This window comes from Haliotis rufescens, unplaced genomic scaffold (genome assembly GCF_023055435.1).
Source record: "Haliotis rufescens isolate VD_foot unplaced genomic scaffold, xgHalRufe1.0.p SCAF_46, whole genome shotgun sequence".
In the NCBI taxonomy this organism is placed as follows: Eukaryota; Metazoa; Mollusca; class Gastropoda; order Lepetellida; family Haliotidae; genus Haliotis; species Haliotis rufescens.
The window spans coordinates 1,226,351-1,247,740 of NW_025964179.1; the positions used below are offsets into that span (position 1 = coordinate 1,226,351).

At 47.9% G+C, this 21,390-nt stretch overlaps 1 protein-coding gene across 1 annotated transcript in view; it reads right to left on the reverse strand.

The window, feature by feature from the left end:
* Positions 1-78: 78 nt before the first annotated feature.
* Positions 79-21,390, reverse strand: part of LOC124141583 (GTP-binding protein 10 homolog) — a 30,780-nt gene continuing 9,468 nt past the window's right edge. The window contains exons 7-9 of the mRNA XM_048383277.1: positions 3,293-3,478; positions 1,244-1,367; positions 79-379 (exon numbers count right to left, since the gene is read on the reverse strand). Coding sequence (XP_048239234.1) covers positions 132-379; positions 1,244-1,367; positions 3,293-3,478 — 558 coding nt within the window. The 3' untranslated portion in view covers positions 79-131. The remainder of the gene's footprint in view (positions 380-1,243; positions 1,368-3,292; positions 3,479-21,390) is intronic.

Sequence of the window (21,390 nt, forward strand, 5' to 3'; positions counted from 1 at the left end):
GTCAAGACTTCATTATTTACAGATTGCCATCACATATCTGTAATATTGCTGTGTGAAACGTTCAACAACAAACAAACAAAACTTATGAGACTATTTATTGCAGTAAATAACACAGTTTACAAGAGTTGCTGTCACACAAGCTTGGGTTTCACATGTTCTTGGCTCAGACCTGGGGGGGAGTAGCCACTGGTGGGAGACATTCGTTCCCGTGAAGTTTTCTGTTCATATCTTGCAATTTCAGCATAGGTGTCCAGCAGTGTGCGTATCTTCATCTTCATCTCTGGTACAGATGCTCCTGTTTTGGCCGAGATTGTGAAAATGTCGTCAAACTTTACCATTTGTGTCGGCCTAATCTCCGGCTCAATCATGTCCATATTATCTGCAGATGGAAAAAGATTGAGACATTACAACCTCATAGGGATTCCTAGGATCACCGGTGACAACCAAAATTTGACACTGAGGTACATCCGTGTCTGAGAAGACGATGGTAACAGTGTCAGGAAATGCATTTTGAGAGAACTTCGGAACATACGCATAGGTCAAAATTTATACTATTGCAAAAAACAAAACACATATATCTAGCCACACTAGCAACTACACATATACCAAATTTCATTTTCAAAACAAGTAGCTGAGAAATGACCATTAGAAGTTTCAGTGTGGTCAAGGTGAAAGCGACAAACAAAGTAAAAATTTCAAGTATCTAAAAAACAAAGAAAGTATATATGTTGATTTTTTTGTTTCTTTGTTGTTTAGTGTCGCACTCAGCAATATTCCAGCTATATGACAGTGGTCTGTAAATAATCAAGTCTGGACCAGACAATCCAGTGATTGATATCATGAGCATCAATCCACACAATTGGGATACGATGACATGCATCAACCAAGTCAGCGAGCCTGACCACCCGATCCGTTAGTCGCCTCTTACGACAAGCATAGTTGCTTTTTAGGGCAAGCATGGGTTCCTAAAGACCTATTCTACCCTGCATCTTCACGGGTCTCATTACATTGTGAACAAAAATGCAGAGTAAATAGTATAAAGTGCACTATGAATATGTTTTATTGCTGAGTTGGAGGCCTACTTGACAAAATGGCATTTACATTATAATAAAGTTATCAATTTGCGAAGTTTCCTTAAAATGTGTATTTGTATTTACATTCTATTTGGTCATCTTATCTAATTACTGAAATAGCACGTGCCACGCCAACCCTGATCTTTGACCTTATTTTGACCGTAGCTCACCTTCCATGGTTTTGATGAGTTGAACGACCTCCTCAGCCTTTTCCTGCCCGCCCTCAGTGTCAGTCTTGTTGATGGCCAGGACGGCCGGCTTGCCGACCAGATCCTCCCGGTACAGCTCCAGCTCCTGGGTCAGAGACAAAACCAGGGACTGATATGTACTCATCCAAACCCCCTCCAGGGGCTCTAGAACCTGGCACTCATCACTGGTGGGGTGGGACATGGGACGAAGCATGCAGCAGTCAGCAATTTTCAAGCTAATTTCATGGCAGCCCATAATTAATAAACTCTGGACGAAGCCAACCAGGGACTGGTGATCCACACTAAAAGTGTGTGAGTGAATTGGAATTTACGCCGTAATATCACAGGAGGACACCAGAAATGAGAACACCACACCAAAAGGATGCAATCAGCAAAATCAAAGCCAGACGTCCAAATCCTCATCTTCATCAGATCCTGCTACACACATGGGACATTGTATGGAAGCCCAACTGGGACATATACCTCGTCAGCTCTTGCTACAAACATGGGACACTGGGACACTGTACGGAAGCCCAACTGCGACATATACTTTGTCAGATCTTGCTGCAAACATGGGACACTGGGACATTGTATGGAAGCCCAACTGGGACATATACCTCGTCAGCTCTTGCAACCAACATGGGACACTGGGACACTGTACGGAAGCCCAACTGGGACATATACTTCATCAGTTACTGCTACAAACATGGGACACTGGGACATTGTATGGAAGCCCAACTGGGACATATACTTTGTCAGATCTTGCTGCAAACATGGGACACTGGGACATTGTATGGAAGCCCAACTGGGACATATACTTTGTCAGATCTTGCTGCAAACATGGGACACTGGAACATTGTATGGAAGCCCACCTGGGACATATACTTCGTCAGCTCTTGCTGCAAACATGGGACACTGGGACACTGTATGGAAGCCGACCTGGGACATATACTTCGTCCGCTCTTGCTGCAAACATGGGACACTGGGACATTGTATGGAAGCCCAACTGGGACATATACTTCATCAGTTACTGCTACAAACATGGGACACTGGGACATTGTATGGAAGCCCCACTGGGACATATACTTTGTCAGATCTTGCTGCAAACATGGGACACTGGGACATTGTATGGAAGCCCAACTGGGACATATACTTTGTCAGATCTTGCTGCAAACATGGGACACTGGGACATTGTATGGAAGCCCAACTGGGACATATACTTTGTCAGATCTTGCTGCAAACATGGGACACTGGAACATTGTATGGAAGCCGACCTGGGACATATACTTCGTCAGCTCTTGCTGCAAACATGGGACACTGGGACATTGTATGGAAGCCGACCTGGGACATATACTTCGTCCGCTCTTGCTGCAAACATGGGACACTGGGACATTGTATGGAAGCCCAACTGGGACATATACTTCATCAGTTACTGCTACAAACATGGGACACTGGGACATTGTATGGAAGCCCAACTGGGACATATACTTCGTCAGATCTTGCTACAAACATGGGACACTGGGACATTGTACGGAAGCCCAACTGGGACATATAATGTCAGATCTTGCTGCAAACATGGGACACTGGGATATTGTACAGAAGCCCAACTGGGACATATACTTCATCAGCTCCTGCTACAAACATGGGACACTGGGACATTGTATGGAAGCCCAACTGGGACAAGTACTTCGTCAGCTCTTGCTACAAACATAGGACACTGGGACATTACGAGCATCTTCTTGCAATAGCAGATTTCAATATATTTTGGACAGTAAAACAAATGATATTCTGCGTCTGGCAAAACCTTGCAAATGTATCGGACATTCTCCATGTCAGATTATATGGGGGTCACAGGGGGGCCAATTGTCCAAGACGCTGCAATTCAAAGTGCAGAGTTGCATCCCATTACACACAACCAAAACCTATGATCATCTATTTAAACCCTGGTTTGCTTCCTGTTTCTATACCATACCCATGCTCCTGTGACACTCCATCCCTCACTCACTCACTCACACACATGATGCCACCCACCTTGTTAAGCAGCAGGACTGTCTGGAAGGCTGTGCGGTGCTGGTACTGGACGCCCAGCTGAAACCCCCCAACATCCACCATGAACAGCAGCAGCTTGGTTCTCTCGATGTGCTTCAGGAACCGGTGCCCCATTCCGAAGTTGTAGTGAGCCCCTTCAATCAGCCCTGGCAGGTCAGCAACAGTTACCTGCAACACAGAAGGTAATGGCTGTCACTTTGTTGCTGAACTCTGCACTCAGTGATATTTTAGGTGTATGACTGCAGACAAAATCAAGTCAGGGCCAGAAAATCCAGTGATTGATATTACGAGCAATGATCGACACCATTGAGGCACCATGACACACAATCAGCCAGGCAACATAAGACACAATCAGCCTGGCACCATAAGACACAATCAGCCAGACACCATGACACACAATCAGACAGGCACTATGACACACAATCAGCCAGACACCATGACACACAATCAGCCAGACACCATGACACACAATCAGCCAGACACCATAAGACACAATCAGCCAGACACCATAAGACACAATCAGCCAGACACCATGACACACAATCAGCCAGACACCATGACACACAATCAGCCAGACACCATGACACACAATCAGCCAGGCACCATGACACACAATCAGCCAGACACCATGACACACAATCAGCCAGACACCATAACACACAATCAGCCAGACACCATGATACACAATCTGCCAGACACCATAACACACAATCAGACAGGCGACATGACACACAATCAGCCAGACACCATAACACACAATCAGCCAGACACCATGACACACAATCAGCCAGACACCATGACACACAATCAGACAGGCACCATAATACACAATCAGCCAGACACCATGACACACAATCAGCCAGACACCATAAGACACAATCAGACAGACACCATAACACACAATCAGCCAGGCACCATGACACACAATCAGACAGGCACCATAACACACAATCAGCCAGACACCATAACACACAACCAGCCAGACACCATAATACACAATCAGCCAGACACCATGACACACAATCAGCCAGACACCATGACACACAATCAGCCAGACACCATGACACACAATCAGCCAGACACCATGACACACAATCAGCCAGACACCATGACACACAATCAGCCAGACACCATAACACACAATCAGCCAGACACCATGACACACAATCAGACAGACACCATGACACACAATCAGCCAGACACCATGACACACAATCAGCCAGACACCATGACACACAATCAGCCAGACACCATAACACACAATCAGCCAGACACCATAAGACACAATCAGCCAGACACCATGACACACAATCAGACAGACACCATGACACACAATCAGCCAGACACCATGACACACAATCAGCCAGACACCATGACACACAATCAGCCAGACACCATGACACACAATCAGCCAGACACCATAACACACAATCAGCCAGACACCATAAGACACAATCAGCCAGACACCATGACACACAATCAGCCAGACACCATGACACACATTCAGCCAGACACCATAAGACACAATCAGCCAGACACCATGACACACAATCAGCCAGACACCATAAGACACAATCAGCCAGACACCATAACACACAATCAGCCAGACACCATGACACACAATCAGCCAGGCACCATGACACACAATCAGCCAGACACCATGACACACAATCAGCCAGACACCATAACACACAATCAGCCAGGCACCATAAGACACAATCAGCCAGACACCATAAGACACAATCAGCCAGACACCATGACACACAATCAGCCAGACACCATGACACACAATCAGACAGACACCATGACACACAATCAGCCAGACACCATGACACACAATCAGCCAGACACCATGACACACAATCAGCCAGACACCATGACACACAATCAGCCAGACACCATAAGACACAATCAGCCAGACACCATGACACACAATCAGCCAGACACCATGACACACAATCAGCCAGACACCATGACACACAATCAGACAGACACCATAAGACACAATCAGCCAGACACCATGACACACAATCAGCCAGGCAACATAAGACACAATCAGCCAGACACCATGACACACAATCAGCCAGGCACCATGACACACAATCAGCCAGACACCATAAGACACAATCAGCCAGGCACCATAAGACACAATCAGACAGGCACCATAACACACAATCAGCCAGACACCATAAGACACAATCAGCCAGACACCATGACACACAATCAGCCAGACACCATGACACACAATCAGACAGGCACCATGACACACAATCAGCCTGGCACCATGACACACAATCAGCCTGGCACCATGACACACAATCAGCCAGACACCATGACACACAATCAGCCTGGCACCATGACACACAATCAGCCAGACACCATGACACACAATCAGCCTGGCACCATGACACACAATCAGCCAGACACCATGACACACAATCAGCCAGGCACCATGACACACAATCAGACAGACACCATGACACACAATCAGTCAGACACCATGACACACAATCAGCCAGACACCATGACATACAATCAGACAGGCACCATAACACACAATCAGACAGACATCATGACACACAATCAGCCAGGCACCATGACACACAATCAGCCAGACACCATGACACACAATCAGACAGACACCATGACACACAATCAGACAGACATCATGACACACAATCAGCCAGACACCATAACACACAATCAGCCAGACACCATGACACACAGTCAGCCAGACACCATGACACACAATCAGCCAGGCGACATGACACACAATCAGACAGGCACCATGACACACAATCAGCCAGACACCATGACACACAATCAGCCAGACACCATGACACACAATCAGCCAGACACCATGACACACAATCAGCCAGACACCATGACACACAATCAGCCAGGCACCATAAGACACAATAAGCCAGACACCATGACACACAATCAGCCAGACACCATGACACACATTCAGCCAGACACCATAACACACAATCAGCCAGACACCATAACACACAATCAGCCAGACACCATGACACACAATCAGCCAGACACCATGACACACATTCAGCCAGACACCATGACACACAATCAGACAGACACCATGACACAATCAGCCAGACACCATAACACACAATCAGCCAGACACCATGACACACAATCAGACAGGCACCATGACACACAATCAGGCACACACCATGACACACAATCAGACAGGCACCAAAATACACAATCAGCCAGACACCATGACACACAATCAGACAGGCACCATGACACACAATCAGACAGGCACCATGACACACAATCAGCCAGGCACCATGACACACAATAAGCCAGGCACTATAAGACACAATCAGACAGACACCATAAGACACAATCAGCCAGACATCATGACACACAATCAGCCAGACACCATGACACACAATCAGCCAGGCACCATGACACACATTAAGCCAGACACCATGACACACAATCAGCCAGACACCATGACACACATTCAGCCAGACACCATGACACACAATCAGACAGGCACCATAAGACACAATCAGCCAGACACCATGACACACAATCAGCCAGACACCATGACACACATTCAGCCAGACACCATGACACACAATCAGCCAGACACCATAAGACACCATCAGCCAGACACCATAACACACAATCAGCCAGACACCATGACACACATTCAGCCAGACACCATGACACACAATCAGCCAGACACCATAACACACAATCAGCCAGACACCATGACACACAATCAGACAGGCACCATGACACACAATCAGGCACACACCATGACACACAATCAGACAGGCACCATAATACACAATCAGCCAGGCACCATGACACACAATCAGACAGGCACCATGACACACAATCAGGCACACACCATGACACACAATATGACAGGCACCATAATACACAATCAGCCAGGCACTATAAGACACAATCACACAGACACCATAAGACACAATCAGCCAGACACCATGACACACAATCAGCCAGACACCATGACACACATTCAGCCAGACACCATGACACACATTCAGACAGACACCATAAGACACAATCAGCCAGACACCATGACACACAATCAGCCAGACACCATGACACACAATCAGACAGACACCATGACACACATTCAGACAGACACCATGACACACAATCAGACAGGCACCATAACACACAATCAGACAGGCACCATAAGACACAATCAGCCAGGCACCATGACACACAATCAGACAGGCACCATAACACACAATCAGCCAGACACCATGACACACAATCAGACAGGCACCATAATACACAATCAGCCAGACACCATGACACACAATCAGACAGACACCATAATACACAATCAGCCAGACACCATGACACACAATCAGCCAGACACCATTACACACAATCAGCCAGACACCGTGACACACAATCAGCCAGACACCATGACACACAATCAGCCAGACACCATGACACACAATCAGCCAGACACCATGACACACAATCAGCCAGACACCGTGACACACAATCAGACACACACCATAACACACAATCAGACAGACACCATGACACACAATCAGCCAGGCAACATATCACACAATCAGCCAGGCACCATAACACACAATCAGACAGGCACCATATCACACAATCAGCCAGACACCATATCACACAATCAGCCAGGCACCATAACACACAATCAGCCAGGCAACATAACACACAATCAGCCAGACACCGTGACACACAATCAGCCAGACACCATGACACACAATCAGCCAGACACCATGACACACAATCAGCCAGACACCATAACACACAATCAGACAGACACCATGACACACAATCAGACAGGCACCATAACACACAATCAGACAGGCACCATATCACACAATCAGCCAGACACCATATCACACAATCAGCCAGGCACCATAACACACAATCAGCCAGGCAACATAACACACAATCAGCCAGACACCATGACACACATTCAGACAGACACCATGACACACAATCAGCCAGACACCATGACACACAATCAGCCAGACACCATAACACACAATCAGACAGACACCATGACACACAATCAGCCAGACACCGTGACACACAATCAGCCAGACACCATGACACACAATCAGCCAGACACCATGACACACAATCAGCCAGACACCATAACACACAATCAGCCAGACACCATGACACACAATCAGCCAGACACCATGACACACAATCAGCCAGACACCATAACACACAATCAGACAGACACCATGACACACAATCAGCCAGACACCGTGACACACAATCAGCCAGACACCATGACACACAATAAGACAGGCACCATGACACACAATCAGCCAGACACCATAACACACAATCAGCCAGACACCATGACACACATTCAGCCAGACACCATGACACACAATAAGACAGGCACCATGACACACAATCAGCCAGACACCATAACACACAATCAGCCAGACACCATGACACACAATCAGCCAGACACCATGACACACAATCAGCCAGACACCATGACACACATTCAGCCAGACACCATAACACACAATCAGCCAGACACCATAACACACAATCAGCCTGGCACCATAACACACAATCAGCCAGACACCATGACACACAATCAGCCAGACACCATGACACACAATCAGCCAGACACCATGACACACATTCAGCCAGACACCATGACACACATTCAGCCAGACACCATAACACACAATCAGCCTGGCACCATAACACACAATCAGCCAGACACCATGACACACAATCAGCCAGACACCATAACACACAATCAGCCAGACACCATAACACACAATCAGCCAGACACCATAACACACAATCAGCCAGACACCATAACACACAATCAGCCAGGCACCATAACACACAATCAGCCAGACACCATAACACACAATCAGCCAGACACCATAACACACAATCAGCCAGACACCATGACACACAATCAGCCAGACACCATAACACACAATCAGCCAGACACCATAACACACAATCAGCCAGGCACCATAACACACAATCAGCCAGACACCATAACACACAATCAGCCAGACACCATAACACACAATCAGCCAGACACCATGACACACAATCAGCCAGACACCATGACACACAATCAGCCAGGCACCATGACACACAATCAGCCAGGCACCATAACACACAATCAGCCAGGCACCATAACACACAATCAGCCAGACACCATAACACACAATCAGCCAGACACCATGACACACAATCAGCCAGACACCATGACACACAATCAGCCAGACACCATGACACACAATCAGACAGGCACCATGTCACACAATCAGCCTGGCACCATGACACACAATCAGCCAGGCACCATGACACACAATCAGACAGGCACCATGACACACAATCAGCCTGGCACCATGACACACAATCAGCCAGGCACCATGACACACAATCAGACAGGCACCATGTCACACAATCAGCCAGACACCATAACACACAATCAGCCAGACACCATGACACACAATCAGCCAGACACCATGACACACAATCAGACAGGCACCATGACACACAATCAGCCAGACACCATGACACACAATCAGACAGGCACCATGACACACAATCAGCCAGACACCATGACACACAATCAGCCAGACACCATAACACACAATCAGCCAGACACCATGACACACAATCAGCCAGACACCATGACACACAATCAGACAGACACCATAACACACATTCAGCCAGACATCATAACACACAATCAGCCAGACACCATAACACACAATCAGACAGACACCATGACACACAATCAGCCAGACACCATGACACACAATAAGACAGGCACCATGACACACAATCAGCCAGACACCATAACACACAATCAGCCAGACACCATGACACACAATCAGCCAGACACCATGACACACAATCAGCCAGGCGACATGACACACAATCAGACAGGCACCATGACACACAATCAGCCAGACACCATAAGACACAATCAGCCAGACACCATGACACACAATCAGCCAGACACCATGACACACAATCAGCCAGACACCATGACACACAATCAGCCAGACACCATGACACACAATCAGCCAGACACCATGACACACAATCAGCCAGACACCATGACACACAGTCAGCCAGACACCATGACACACAATCAGCCAGACACCATAACACACAATCAGACAGACACCATAACACACAATCAGCCAGGCACCATGACACACAATCAGCCAGACACCATGACACACAATCAGACAGGCACCATGACACACAATCAGACAGGCACCATGACACACAATCAGCCAGGCGACATGACACACAATCAGACAGGCACCATGACACACAATCAGCCAGACACCATGACACACAATCAGCCAGACATCATGACACACAACAGACAGGCACCATAACACATAATCAGCCAGACACCATAAGACACAATCAGACAGACACCATAACACACAATCAGCCAGACACCATAACACACAATCAGCCAGACACCATGACACACAATCAGCCAGACACCATAAGACACAATCAGCCAGACACCATAACACACAATCAGCCAGACACCATGACACACATTCAGCCAGACACCATGACACACAATCAGCCAGACACCATGACATACAATCAGCCAGACACCATGACACACAATCAGACAGACACTATGACACACAATCAGCCAGACACCATAACACACAATCAGCCAGACACCATGACACACAATCAGCCAGGCACCATGACACACAATCAGCCAGACACCATGACACACAATCAGACAGGCACCATGACACACAATCAGACAGGCACCATGACACACAATCAGCCAGGCGACATGACACACAATCAGACAGGCACCATGACACACAATCAGCCAGACACCATGACACACAATCAGCCAGACATCATGACACACAACAGACAGGCACCATAACACATAATCAGCCAGACACCATAAGACACAATCAGACAGACACCATAAGACACAATCAGCCAGACACCATAACACACAATCAGCCAGACACCATGACACACAATCAGCCAGACACCATAAGACACAATCAGCCAGACACCATAACACACAATCAGCCAGACACCATGACACACATTCAGCCAGACACCATGACACACAATCAGCCAGACACCATGACATACAATCAGCCAGACACCATGACACACAATCAGACAGACACTATGACACACAATCAGCCAGACACCATAACACACAATCAGCCAGACACCATGACACACAATCAGACAGACACTATGACACACAATCAGACAGACACCATGACACACAATCAGCCAGACACCATGACACACAATCAGCCAGGCGACATGACACACAATCAGACAGACACCATGACACACAATCAGCCAGACACCATAAGACACAATCAGCCAGACACCATAACACACAATCAGCCAGACACCATAAGACACAATCAGCCAGACACCATAAGACACAATCAGCCAGGCACCATGACACACAATCAGCCAGACACCATGACACACAATCAGCCAGACACCATAACACACAATCAGCCAGACACCATAAGACACAATCAGCCAGGCACCATGACACACAATCAGCCAGACACCATGACACACAATCAGCCAGACACCATGACACACAATCAGCCAGGCGACATGACACACAATCAGACAGACACCATGACACACAATCAGCCAGACACCATAAGACACAATCAGCCAGACACCATAACACACAATCAGCCAGACACCATAAGACACAATCAGCCAGACACCATAAGACACAATCAGCCAGGCACCATGACACACAATCAGCCAGACACCATGACACACAATCAGCCAGACACCATAACACACAATCAGCCAGACACCATAAGACACAATCAGCCAGGCACCATGACACACAATCAGCCAGACACCATGACACACAATCAGCCAGACACCATGACACACAATCAGCCAGACACCATAAGACACAATCAGCCAGACACCATAAGACACAATCAGCCAGGCACCATGACACACAATCAGCCAGACACCATGACACACAATCAGCCAGACACCATAACACACAATCAGCCAGACACCATAAGACACAATCAGCCAGGCACCATGACACACAATCAGCCAGACACCATGACACACAATCAGCCAGACACCATGACACACAATCAGCCAGGCGACATGACACACAATCAGATAGACACCATGACACACAATCAGCCAGACACCATAAGACACAATCAGCCAGACACCATAACACACAATCAGCCAGACACCATAAGACACAATCAGCCAGACACCATAAGACACAATCAGCCAGGCACCATGACACACAATCAGCCAGACACCATGACACACAATCAGCCAGACACCATAACACACAATCAGCCAGACACCATAAGACACAATCAGCCAGGCACCATGACACACAATCAGCCAGACACCATGACACACAATCAGCCAGACACCATGACACACAATCAGCCAGACACCATAAGACACAATCAGCCAGACACCATAAGACACAATCAGCCAGACACCATGACACACAATCAGCCAGACACCATGACACACAATCAGCCAGACACCATGACACACAATCAGACAGGCACCATAATACACAATCAGCCAGACACCATGACACACAATCAGCCTGGCACCATGACACACAATAAGACAGACACCATAACACACAATCAGCCAGACACCATGACACACAATCAGCCAGGCACCATAAGACACAATCAGCCTGGCACCATAAGACACAATCAGCCAGACACCATGACACACAATAAGACAGACACCATGACACACAATCAGCCAGACACCATAAGACACAATCAGCCAGACACCATGACACACAATCAGACAGACACCATGACACACATTCAGCCAGACACCATGACACACAATCAGACAGACACCATGACACACAATCAGCCAGACACCATAACACACAATCAGCCAGACACCATGACACACAATCAGCCAGACACCATAAGACACAATCAGACAGGCACCATAAGACACAATCAGCCAGACACCATGACACACAATCAGCCAGACACCATAAGACACAATCAGACAGGCACCATAAGACACAATCAGCCAGACACCATAAGACACAATCAGCCAGACACCATAACACACAATCAGCCAGACACCATAACACACAATCAGCCAGACACCATAAGACACAATCAGCCAGACACCATAAGACACAATCAGCCAGACACCATAAGACACAATCAGCCAGGCACCATGACACACAATCAGCCAGGCACCATGACACACAATCAGCCAGACACCATGACACACAATCAGCCAGACACCATAACACACAATCAGCCAGACACCATAAGACACAATCAGACAGACACCATGACACACAATCAGCCAGACACCATAACACACAATCAGACAGGCACCATGACACACAATCAGCCAGACACCATAACACACAATCAGCCAGGCACCATGACACACAATCAGCCAGACACCATGACACACAATCAGACAGGCACCATGACACACAATCAGCCAGACACCATAACACACAATCAGCCAGACACCATGACACACAATCAGCCTGGCACCATGACACACAATCAGCCAGACACCATAACACACAATCAGACAGGCACCATGACACACAATCAGCCAGACACCATAACACACAATCAGCCAGGCACCATGACACACAATCAGCCAGACACCATGACACACAATCAGCCAGACACCATGACACACAATCAGCCAGGCGACATGACACACAATCAGACAGACACCATGACACACAATCAGCCAGACACCATAAGACACAATCAGCCAGACACCATAACACACAATCAGCCAGACACCATAAGACACAATCAGCCAGACACCATAAGACACAATCAGCCAGGCACCATGACACACAATCAGCCAGACACCATGACACACAATCAGCCAGACACCATAACACACAATCAGCCAGACACCATAAGACACAATCAGCCAGGCACCATGACACACAATCAGCCAGACACCATGACACACAATCAGCCAGACACCATGACACACAATCAGCCAGACACCATAAGACACAATCAGCCAGACACCATAAGACACAATCAGCCAGGCACCATGACACACAATCAGCCAGACACCATGACACACAATCAGCCAGACACCATAACACACAATCAGCCAGACACCATAAGACACAATCAGCCAGGCACCATGACACACAATCAGCCAGACACCATGACACACAATCAGCCAGACACCATGACACACAATCAGCCAGGCGACATGACACACAATCAGACAGACACCATGACACACAATCAGCCAGACACCATAAGACACAATCAGCCAGACACCATAACACACAATCAGCCAGACACCATGACACACAATCAGCCAGACACCATAACACACAATCAGCCAGACACCATAAGACACAATCAGCCAGGCACCATGACACACAATCAGCCAGACACCATGACACACAATCAGCCAGACACCATGACACACAATCAGCCAGACACCATAAGACACAATCAGCCAGACACCATAAGACACAATCAGCCAGACACCATGACACACAATCAGCCAGACACCATGACACACAATCAGCCAGACACCATGACACACAATCAGACAGGCACCATAATACACAATCAGCCAGACACCATGACACACAATCAGCCTGGCACCATGACACACAATAAGACAGACACCATAACACACAATCAGCCAGACACCATGACACACAATCAGCCAGGCACCATAAGACACAATCAGCCTGGCACCATAAGACACAATCAGCCAGACACCATGACACACAATCAGACAGACACCATGACACACAATCAGCCAGACACCATAAGACACAATCAGCCAGACACCATGACACACAATCAGACAGACACCATGACACACATTCAGCCAGACACCATGACACACAATCAGACAGACACCATGACACACAATCAGCCAGACACCATAACACACAATCAGCCAGACACCATGACACACAATCAGCCAGACACCATAAGACACAATCAGACAGGCACCATAAGACACAATCAGCCAGACACCATGACACACAATCAGCCAGACACCATAAGACACAATCAGACAGGCACCATAAGACACAATCAGCCAGACACCATAAGACACAATCAGCCAGACACCATAACACACAATCAGCCAGACACCATAACACACAATCAGCCAGACACCATAAGACACAATCAGCCAGACACCATAAGACACAATCAGCCAGACACCATAAGACACAATCAGCCAGGCACCATGACACACAATCAGCCAGGCACCATGACACACAATCAGCCAGACACCATGACACACAATCAGCCAGACACCATAACACACAATCAGCCAAACACCATAAGACACAATCAGACAGACACCATGACACACAATCAGCCAGACACCATAACACACAATCAGACAGGCACCATGACACACAATCAGCCAGACACCATAACACACAATCAGCCAGGCACCATGACACACAATCAGCCAGACACCATGACACACAATCAGCCAGGCACCATGACACACAATCAGCCAGACACCATAACACACAATCAGCCAGACACCATGACACACAATCAGCCTGGCACCATGACACACAATCAGCCAGACACCATGACACACAATCAGCCAGACACCATGACACACAATCAGCCAGACACCATGACACACAATCAGCCTGGCACCATGACACACAATCAGCCAGACACCATGACACACAATCAGCCAGACACCATAACACACAATCAGCCAGACACCATAAGACACAATCAGCCAGACACCATGACACACAATCAGCCAGGCACCATGACACACAATCAGCCAGGCACCATGACACACAATCAGCCAGGCACCATGACACACAATCAGACAGGCACCATAAGACACAATCAGCCAGACACCATGACACACAATCAGCCAGACACCATGACACACAATCAGACAGGCACCATGACACACAATCAGCCTGGCACCATGACACACAATCAGCCTGGCACCATGACACACAATCAGCCTGGCACCATGACACACAATCAGCCAGACACCATAACACACAATCAGCCTGGCACCATGACACACAATCAGCCAGACACCATGACACACAATCAGCCAGACACCATGACACACAATCAGCCTGGCACCATGACACACAATCAGCCAGACACCATGACACACAATCAGCCAGACACCATAACACACAATCAGCCAGACACCATAAGACACAATCAGCCAGACACCATGACACACAATCAGCCAGGCACCATGACACACAATCAGCCAGGCACCATGACACACAATCAGCCAGGCACCATGACACACAATCAGACAGGCACCATAAGACACAATCAGCCAGACACCATGACACACAATCAGCCAGACACCATGACACACAATCAGACAGGCACCATGACACACAATCAGCCTGGCACCATGACACACAATCAGCCTGGCACCATGACACACAATCAGCCAGACACCATGACACACAATCAGCCTGGCACCATGACACACAATCAGCCAGACACCATGACACACAATCAGCCTGGCACCATGACACACAATCAGCCAGACACCATGACACACAATCAGACAGGCACCATGACACACAATCAGACAGACACCATGACACACAATCAGCCAGACACCATGACACACAATCAGCCAGACACCATGACATACAATCAGACAGGCACCATAACACACAATCAGACAGACATCATGACACACAATCAGCCAGGCACCATGACACACAATCAGCCAGACACCATGACACACAATCAGACAGACACCATGACACACAATCAGACAGACATCATGACACACAATCAGCCAGACACCATGACACACAATCAGCCAGACACCATGACACACAGTCAGCCAGACACCATGACACACAATCAGCCAGGCGACATGACACACAATCAGACAGGCACCATGACACACAATCAGCCAGACACCATGACACACAATCAGCCAGACACCATGACACACAATCAGCCAGACACCATGACACACAATCAGCCAGACACCATGACACACAATCAGCCAGGCACCATAAGACACAATAAGCCAGACACCATGACACACAATCAGCCAGACACCATGACACACATTCAGCCAGACACCATAACACACAATCAGCCAGACACCATAACACACAATCAGCCAGACACCATGACACACAATCAGCCAGACACCATGACACACATTCAGCCAGACACCATGACACACAATCAGACAGACACCATGACACAATCAGCCAGACACCATAACACACAATCAGCCAGACACCATGACACACAATCAGACAGGCACCATGACACACAATCAGGCACACACCATGACACACAATCAGACAGGCACCATAATACACAATCAGCCAGGCACCATGACACACAATCAGACAGGCACCATGACACACAATCAGGCACACACCATGACACACAATCAGACAGGCACCATAATACACAATCAGCCAGACACCATGACACACAATCAGACAGGCACCATGACACACAATCAGACAGGCACCATGACACACAATCAGCCAGGCACCATGACACACAATAAGCCAGGCACTATAAGACAAAATCAGACAGACACCATAAGACACAATCAGCCAGACATCATGACACACAATCAGCCAGACACCATGACACACAATCAGCCAGGCACCATGACACACATTAAGCCAGACACCATGACACACAATTAGCCAGACACCATGACACACATTCAGCCAGACACCATGACACACAATCAGACAGGCACCATAAGACACAATCAGCCAGACACCATGACACACAATCAGCCAGACACCATGACACACAATCAGCCAGACACCATAAGACACAATCAGCCAGACACCATAACACACAATCAGACAGGCATCATGACACACAATCAGCCAGACACCATGACACACAATCAGCCAGGCACCATGACACACATTAAGCCAGACACCATGACACACAATCAGCCAGACACCATGACACACATTCAGCCAGACACCATGACACACAATCAGACAGGCACCATAAGACACAATCAGCCAGACACCATGACACACAATCAGCCAGACACCATGACACACAATCAGCCAGACACCATAACACACAATCAGCCAGACACCATGACACACAATCAGCCAGACACCATGACACACAATCAGCCAGGCACCATGACACACATTAAGCCAGACACCATGACACACAATCAGCCAGACACCATGACACACATTCAGCCAGACACCATGACACACAATCAGACAGGCACCATGACACACAATCAGCCAGACACCATAACACACAATCAGACAGGCACCATGACACACAATCAGACAGGCACCATAAGACACAATCAGACAGGCACCATGACACACAATCAGCCAGGCACCATAAGACACCATCAGCCAGACACCATAACACACAATCAGCCAGACACCATGACACACAATCAGCCAGACACCATGACACACCATCAGCCAGACACCATGACACACCATCAGCCAGACACCATAACACACAATCAGCCAGACACCATAAGACACAATCAGCCAGGCACCATGACACACAATCAGCCAGACACCATGACACACAATCAGCCAGACACCATAAGACACAATCAGCCAGACACCATAAGACACAATCAGCCAGACATCATGACACACAATCAGCCAGACACCATGACACACAATCAGCCAGACACCATAACACACAATCAGCCAGACACCATGACACACAATCAGCCAGACACCATGACACACATTCAGCCAGACACCATGACACACAATCAGCCAGACACCATAACACACAATCAGCCAGACACCATGACACACAATCAGACAGGCACCATGACACACAATCAGGCACACACCATGACACACAATCAGACAGGCACCATAATACACAATCAGCCAGGCACCATGACACACAATCAGACAGGCACCATGACACACAATCAGGCACACACCATGACACACAATATGACAGGCACCATAATACACAATCAGCCAGGCACTATAAGACACAATCAGACAGACACCATAAGACACAATCAGCCAGACACCATGACACACAATCAGCCAGACACCATGACACACATTCAGCCAGACACCATAACACATAATCAGCCAGACACCATGACACACAATCAGCCAGACACCATGACACACATTCAGCCAGACACCATGACACACAATCAGACAGACACCATAAGACACAATCAGCCAGACACCATGACACACAATCAGCCAGACACCATGACACACATTCAGCCAGACACCATAACACACAATCAGCCAGACACCATGACACACATTCAGACAGACACCATAAGACACAATCAGCCAGACACCATAACACACAATCAGACAGACACCATGACACACATTCAGACAGACACCATGACACACATTCAGCCAGACACCATAAGACACAATCAGCCAGACACCATGACACACAATCAGACAGACACCATGACACACAATGAGCCTGGCACCATGACACACAATCAGACAGGCACCATGACACACAATCAGACAGACACCATGACACACAATCAGCCAGACACCATGACACACAATCAGACAGGCACCATGACACACAATCAGCCAGACACCATGACACACAATCAGCCTGGCACCATAAGACACCATCAGCCTGGCACCATAAGACACAATCAGCCAGGCACCATAAGACACAATCAGCCTGGCACCATAATACACAATCAGCCAGGCACTATAAGACACAATCAGACAGACACCATAAGACACAATCAGCCAGACACCATGACACACAATCAGCAAGACACCATGACACACATTCAGCCAGAAACCATAACACACAATCAGCCAGACACCATGACACACAATCAGCCAGACACCATGACACACATTCAGACAGACACCATAAGACACAATCAGCCAGACACCATAACACACAATCAGCCAGACACCATGACACACAATCAGACAGACACCATAAGACACAATCAGCCAGACACCATGACACACAATCAGCCAGACACCATGACACACCATCAGCCAGACACCATGACACACAATCAGACAGACACCATAACACACAATCAGCCAGGCACCATAACACACAATCAGCCAGACACCATGACACACAATCAGACAGACACAATGACACACAATCAGCCAGACACCATGACACACAATCAGCCAGACACCATGACACACAATCAGACAGGCACCATAAGACACAATCAGCCAGGCACCATAACACACAATCAGCCAGACACCATGACACACAATCAGCCAGACACCATAAGGCACAATCAGCCAGGCACCATAAGACACAATCAGCCAGACACCATAACACACAATCAGCCTGGCACCATAAGGCACAATCAGCCAGGCACCATGACACACAATCAGCCTGGCACCATAAGACACCATCAGCCTGGCACCATAAGACACAATCAGCCAGGCACCATAAGACACAATCAGCCTGGCACCATAAGACACAATCAGCCAGACACCATGACACACAATCAGCCAGACACCATGACACACATTCAGCAAGACACCATGACACACAACAGACAGGCACCATAACACACAATCAGCCAGACACCATGACACACAATCAGACAGGCACCATAACACACAATCAGCCAGACACCATGACACACAATCAGCCAGGCACCATGACACACAATCAGCCTGGCACCATAAGACACCATCAGCCTGGCACCATAAGACACAATCAGCCAGGCACCATAAGACGCAATCAGCCAGACACCATGACATACAATCAGCCAGACAACATGCCACACATTCAGCAAGACACCATGACACACATTCACCCAGACACCATGACACACAATCAGCCAGACACCATGACACACAATCAGACAGGCACCATGACACACAATCAGCCAGGCACCATGACACTCATTCAGCCAGACACCATGACACACAATCAGCGAGACAACATGCCACACATTCAGCAAGACACCATGACACACATTCACCCAGACACCATGACACACAA